This window comes from Ylistrum balloti, unplaced genomic scaffold (genome assembly GCF_031769215.1).
Source record: "Ylistrum balloti isolate Yb309-2 unplaced genomic scaffold, AGI_CSIRO_Ybal_v1 Utg369738, whole genome shotgun sequence".
NCBI classification, from domain to species: Eukaryota; Metazoa; Mollusca; class Bivalvia; order Pectinida; family Pectinidae; genus Ylistrum; species Ylistrum balloti.
The window spans coordinates 224352-231513 of NW_026781949.1; the positions used below are offsets into that span (position 1 = coordinate 224352).

Here is a 7162-nt window from a genome sequence, read left to right on the forward strand (position 1 = left end):
CAATATTTTTTTGCCAATTTACCACCCAAAGCAATGTTTATCCAATCACAAGTGAAGACTGTTTTCAGCCAACTAAAACACATTACCATGGTACATGTAGTATTCAATCTTGCCAAACCAAATTAATTTGTAGAAAAAATCTACAAAAAGATTTACACTGTGTGTTTATTGATGAAGGCAGTGCCTCCTTTTATTTGTGATTTGCCTTTATCACACTACCACTGAAACAGAGGTAAAACAGCTATCTTGTTATTTCCTTTGAAAATAAAATGTGCTCATTTGACATTTCCCACAAGGACTTTACACAATATATCAATACTACAAAATCATATTTCATTGCAACTTCAGTTTAAACATATTTTTCATTTCAGGAGATTTTACTGACTTTAACTTTCAAAAATAAGAAGTGTTTAGATTATACATGTAGTATCCATAAACATTATAACCTTAGTATTAATAACATTTGGTAAACATGTCAAATTACTTTTGTTTGGCAATACACAGTTAATATGGTAATGGAATTGATCCAATATATTGTATACTTTCAGACATAAAATTCTAAACAAATGTATACATATTATATACAGATAGGTAGATTTTTTCCAAGTGTAATTATCAATAGATTAAGAGCATACTTGTAGCTAATCTATTTAATATCATTGTTTATAAATGTACTCCCTGTTAACAAAGATATTAAGACATCAGTACCACAATCATTTGGTACATTATCTATATGAAATATATCAAATGTGTTGTATGGAACCTGAAACCATTTTTTTAATGTTGATCCTGTTTAAAGAAAAAAAATAAAAAACAAACCAAAAAAAAAAATAAAATAAAAACTCCTGCAGGTTTTCTGTTAAAGGAGGGAGATAACTTCACTAAAAATAAAATCTTGGTATTGGTAAAATATCAGGAGACATTATTTTGTTCATTATTCTTTAAATCTCAATTAATTTGACAGTTTTTTTACTAGCAATGTCTGTTAAAAGCTGTGAAAATTATTGTTGGTTTAAAATCACATCAGCGAAATGAAAACAGAAAAGTAAAATCTGGCATGATCTACTGTTGATAACAAGAAATGTTAACATTTTCTAAAGAAGAAGACTTTGTATTTGTTTGTGCTCCCTGATGTTACATAAGGTATTATCACTTCACTTTGTTATGATTTTACCAATATGAAACCATTTCCAGCCATTGCCATGAAACAAGTTAGACCCAATATACAAAATGTGTATGTAGAAATTGTTCCATTTTCAGTAAATCTCAATCTACCTGCCACAGAATGCTAACAGGGTCACAACACTGTAGGTTCAATTTATCTCTGTATCTAACAGTTCATCTTCCTCATTCTTATAAGGCGTGGATTGATCCCTAACTTAATTGATCGCATGGCCATGGCTCGGTTGAAGTGCCGTTGTGTTTTTACTTCACTGCTGTCCTCAAAGTTAGCTTCTATAGATGTGATCACCCCAAATATAACACCAAGGACCAGGAACAAGATGATAAATAGTGTGTATTGTGTAACAGAGGGATTGGGTGTCCCATCCATCTCTCGCAAGTGAGCCTCTGCAGGCTGGTAGCCTGGGTTCAAGTCTAGTGCATGTCTGAAATGTAGGGTAGCCTCCTGGTAATGTCCATAGGCTTTTAGAATCTCCCCCAGTGTGTAGTGTTGAAGCCACGAGTTCTCACTGTTTGGTTGTTGCATCACCAGCGAACGTCGTGTAAGGAATATGGCATCGTCCAAATATTGTAGATTAAACAACACACGTGCCAGGTAGAGTAAAACCTCCGGGTTATTGGGCGATATAGACAATGCCTTACGGAAACACTCTATAGCAAACAGACTGTTGCCCTTTATTCTCCAGAAATTTCCTATTTGACTGTGAGTCTGTACAGATTTAGGTTTCTGAAACAAAAACATCAAAATAGACAGTCAAAATGGCATTCAGACACCAAATAAAAAATTATGAAACATTTTTTTTTTGTTTCTGTTTCTTGTAAACATAAGACATTGTGACATATACAAACATTTACATTACATACTGGACAGTGTGATACTGTGAACCATACACCATGTGCTGTCAACCTTGCTATAAAAGTGATCAGATTACTAACACCGACAATGAAGATATTCAAATGAAGTTTCAAACATAACAGGTATATCAGGTTTAATTTAGGAGAAATTAATTACTTCACCGAGCTAAACAATACATTTCCCCTCCTGGCCACTAAAAGCTATTACACTGTTACGAGAGTTATAAAGACAGTACTGTTTTGTGTTAATTTGAAATAAACTTAAGTATACAATTAATGCTTAACTGAATTTAATAGAACAATGCAATGAACAAGCTTGACAATCTGACAATACTGTTTCAAGACCATTGTATGATAATGTTATATAGCCATTTGTAAATGTGAAGTTTGATCAAATTCCTGTAAGGAATATTAATGAAATCCCAAGAGGGTTAATAACAATTTTCTAATAATAGTAACAGTGGCCTTGACCAAAAAACCCTGAAACTCGAACTTGTTGTTTAAATCTGCCAAGGAATCCAACAGTGCACTGACAATGATTTTCTAAAAATAGTAACAAAGACACTGAATTTGACCCAACAACCTTAAAAATCTGTCTTATCCTAGACAATTTGATACTTTGTGAATGTGTGAAGTTTGATGAAAATACAGAATTCTTTATCCTCTAGCTAGGACAAAGTCCCCAACCCCCACTTGGTGTCACTAATAGGGGACTTATACAGAATTCTTTATCCTCTAGATAGGACAAACTAAGTCCCTAACCCCCACTTGGTGTCATTGGCAGGGGACCAATACAGAATTCTTTATCCTCCAGATAGGACAAACTAAGTCCCCAACCCCCACTTGGTGTCATTGGCAGGGGACCAATACAGAATTCTTTATCCTCTAGCTAGGACAAGCTAAGTCCCCTATCCCCACTTGGTGTCATTGGTAGGGGACTAATACAGAATTCTTTATCCTCTACAGGGTTTTCCATAAGAGCCGGTCGCCGGCCAATTTGATCGGCAACTTTGATCATTTGGCCGCCTACACCAATCCAGTTCCGTAATAATGTTCCGTACACGACTACACGTACATGGAAGGCCAGCCTCCTAATTTCACTACACAGCCTACTACTAACAAATTCATGGAAAACCCTGCCTCTAGCTAGGACAAACTAAGTCCCCAATCCCCACTTGGTGTCATTGGCAGGGGACTAATACAGAATTCTTTATTCTCTAGCTAGAACAAACTAAGCTATAAAGTCATTACAGATCATCACTTGCATACTGGCAAGGAAGGGAAGGACCTTTAGCTTTAGTTGGAACTTGATATACTTACCTTATAGGTAAGGAAGGTAAGTAGATTGTCAAAGCAATTTAGTTAAACATGTAAGGTGTATAATCCAGACATTCAACTTACATCTTTCTTTGATTTCTTAAGTCTTTCTTCCAGTTCATTCATATCTATTTCTGAAGTTTTGCTGCCCTTTCTGCGAAACATCATAGCCACCTCTGGTTCTGGAATATGACTATGTTCGTTCCTGTTGGCAATTCCTCGTAAATGATCATATTGAGTATAATTTACTGGTTTTCCACAAGTCAGCTTTTTCTTTTCAGGAGGAGGTTTACTTTCTATGGAACTTGTTGAAGTCCTACAAAAAACATTAAACACAAGATGATGCAGTTTGAGACAGAGAAAAACTTTTTTTATCAGGAAATGGTTCCTATACATATATAACACATTTACATATACAGTATGTACCCTCCATTGTTCACTAAACTTATAACCTATTACTCCTAAAAAGCACAAAGTTAATGGACGCAAAAAAGTTGTTTTAGTCAATGTAGAAAATATGAAAAGATGTATGTACTTGAAATATCAATGAGGGTGACACTTCTACTGAAAACATATCAAAATGTGTTGAAATTTGAAAAGTTTTTTCAGAATATGTGACCCGAATCTAAACCATTTTCTGCTGAAGCCAAGCAAACTTGCAAAACAAGAGGTCTAATTGGCCTGTATTGCTCATCTGCTCTACAGCTTACACAGACGACTTTGTCAGTTTGTTTTGTAAGTTTCTACAAACTTGAAAGTCTATTCATGCTATTGATCCCAGCCCTTCAATAATAAATGCTTACTGGTAGGAGTCATTTAACAACATCATCGACCCATGTGACCTTAAAAGTAAGTCAAGGTCATATATTTACTTGGAACAAATCTGGTAGTTGATGCCAAAGGGATGGATGTACCACAGACTGACATGATGTCGCAACACAGCCTAAGTTCACTTGCCTGAAGCAGGTAAACTGATGACATTTGCTTATGTTATCAAATAAAATAGTACAAAATACATGTCATAGAACCACAAATTAGGTGAAGTGAGTGTATAAAACTAAGCAGAAAGAAGAAACTATTGTAGCATGCTTTTTATGTTTTATTTGTTTTGACAGCACATTATCTATAATAAAGGATTTTTTCATTTAAATCTATTCACATTTGATACTGATGATGGTGATTACATTACCTAAGAAAGAAATATAGTATACAGACAGCTAGAATATCAAGGACCAAAGTTCAAGTGTTTGGTTTTATACACAATTATGTTAAGGTCATGCATTTGAATTAATTTGGTAGTCCTACCTTATCATGCTACAGACCCACTCTGTGCCTTTCACTTAATCAGAAAAAGTAATGTTTGAAGATTATGACACACTGAATCCTAATACCTTGAAAGTTGGTCAAGATCATTAATTTAAACAAACATATATCACTTAATCTCAATATGTTGCAGGTCCAATACTGGCACCCTGTGCCTTTTGACTTTTCAGAAAAGGGTGTTTTATATCTTCAATTCCCTATGACCTTGAAAGTGAGCTAAGTTAATTAATTTTAACAAACTTTGTAGCCCTTTATCTCAGCATGCCTGAATCTCCCTTGAGTTTTGGTTGTAAACCTACCAAAATGTAAATTCGCACAGGACCGCTGGAAATGGTAGGTGTACTGGAACGTGTCTAGTGAGAATCTGTACAATGGTGACCATTGTAAACATGCTAGAAAGCAAAGTTGTTGGGAAAATGAGTGGAAATTCTTAGTTTACAACATTTAATGGCTTTGACATATGCAAGTTAGCAGAAAAATGTTTTCATTGCATTAGAGTTATTGAAAAGAAGTTGGTTTAAGATTTTAATGTATTTAATGCCTACAATGACCTCGAAAATGGGTCACAGTCACTCTACTGGACAGACATGGTAGCCCTTTATCCCAGCATGCTATAGGCCTAATATCAGTACCCTTGGCCTTTTGGTTATTGAGAAGAAGTTGTTTGAATGCAAAGCTGAGCATGACACACAGTGGAAAGCATAAAAACAGACAAAACAAGATGACCTAATAAGAGTAGGGTAATGCCTTAAAATAAAGCTGTGGTAGGCACATTGAACCAAGTAAGTACAAGGAAAGAAAGCATTGCTGGTACATTGTATCTACATTGCAGAATGATGCCGGTCTTCGCAGTTTACCATCACTTCAGATTTTTTCAGATTTGTGTCTATCATTTGTAAAAGGTCATCAAAATACAAGTGGAACAAACTCATTGCACAGCATCAAAGCCAAGTTTTGTGCAGAAAAGTTCAACATATATTGTACAATATGAACTGGCATAACATTTTTAAAACACTTCCTACTAAAATGTATTCCAGCATAACTAGAAACCTATATTTCCAGGGAGACTGATAAAGTTATTGTGGATAGTTGTGACCCTTAGTAATATCCACACATTACTAATAGCTATATTAACCATTCTGCCATATAAATGAAGGGAAATGCCAACTATCTAAGGATCTCAAGGAAAGCAAGTTCTACACAATTCCCTTTTCCAAAAGTATATGACCCCGTAAACAACAACAACCCAGGTACATTATCCCCAAAGAAGCATCTCAATCTACCCTTGGAGTAGTCAATGCCACCTACAAATATGTAATACATGGTACGGGAATCACAATACATCGCAATGCAATATATACCTTTCTGTTTTATCTGTTACTTGGTGACAAGGTATTTGTTTTTGTTCGTCTTCCACTCGCCATTCACCATTTTCAGTTACTTTACGAGTAAGAATTGTCATCAACCCATCTTCTGTGAATCCATCACTGTCCGATTCCTCAGCTTGGACTACTTTACCCTCGTCTGCATTCAGCCTCCAATGATTAGCACCTGTTGAGCTCCGAGAGTTACTGCTGACAATGTGCATGGATACAACATATAGTGCCATATAGGACACACTTGGTAAGTCATAAGTCATGTTTCGTTATCACAATGTTGACATCGGTGACAGTTCGGTAATACATATGGCGGATGCTGGCAACGACACCTTCAGGCGATCTGATCAGGAACGATAACTCGATTTCGGCGGGACTTTGCTTCATTAAAGCAGCCGATCATTTCATTTTATATTTCTCATCATGTTTTTGAACGTAACTTTCAATGACAGAAAAAAGTACAGCTTCTTGAGTATATTCCGGACTTCATACCAACCTGAATATTAATATAATGTTTTTAAACACAAACCAACGAAGTTTCTAATTTCTAGTCTTCAGTTTAGAATCGATAGAAGTTTTTTTGAAAAGCCGTGTATAGCAGCATGTTGTGAGCTGGTGTTACCAGGGACGTATAAATCTGTATTCTACGTCCCTGGTGTTACACATAAAATGTGCCGAAAGTTGCATCCGATTACTATGTACAAGAAAGAGCTATATTTTCAATTGAGAAAAATGATCTAATATCATCGAGTAATTTAGATTTTGAAAACAGACAATATTATACATTAATTTTCAGTTTGCTGTGTTTCCGTGTGATTAATCCGCCATCACTATAGATAACAATGACAGCTCTGGTTGATTTATAAAAATAAATACTTCAAGCAGACTTGCTTTATAACTAATGTGTCTTCCATGTACGCAATAACACGGTATCATGTAATGATTGTACCATTCGCTACGATTTGGAATAGACACAAAACATTAATCAGATATATATAATAATCATACTACCATGTAAAAGGCATTTAACTACTGTAACATGAAATGACTATCGAAACTCATTAAACTGTAAATGACATATTTATGAATTACACAAGGCGACAGTGTTG

General features: G+C 35.2%; 1 protein-coding gene across 1 annotated transcript; it reads right to left on the bottom strand.

The window, feature by feature from the left end:
- Nucleotides 1-590: 590 nt before the first annotated feature.
- On the bottom strand, nucleotides 591-6328 carry LOC132543044 (uncharacterized). The gene is made up of 3 exons (XM_060206500.1): nucleotides 6039-6328; nucleotides 3439-3670; nucleotides 591-1909 (listed from the first exon to the last, which is right to left on the bottom strand). Exons 1-3 carry the CDS (start codon nucleotides 6314-6316, stop codon nucleotides 1331-1333), a joined length of 1089 nt encoding a protein of 362 aa, XP_060062483.1. The 5' UTR covers nucleotides 6317-6328; the 3' UTR covers nucleotides 591-1330.
- Nucleotides 6329-7162: the final 834 nt, after the last annotated feature.

Bases quoted from the DNA above. Each gene is read 5' to 3' on its own strand.
- LOC132543044 (XM_060206500.1), bottom strand. From the start codon at position 6,316: ATGACTTATGACTTACCAAGTGTGTCCTATATGGCACTATATGTTGTA. The intron at 3,671-6,038 runs GTATATATTGCA...TGTTTTTTGTAG, and splicing joins GTAACAGATAAAACAGAAAG to GACTTCAACAAGTTCCATAG. The intron at 1,910-3,438 runs GTAAGTTGAATG...TTTTTGTTTCAG, and splicing joins TTAAGAAATCAAAGAAAGAT to AAACCTAAATCTGTACAGAC.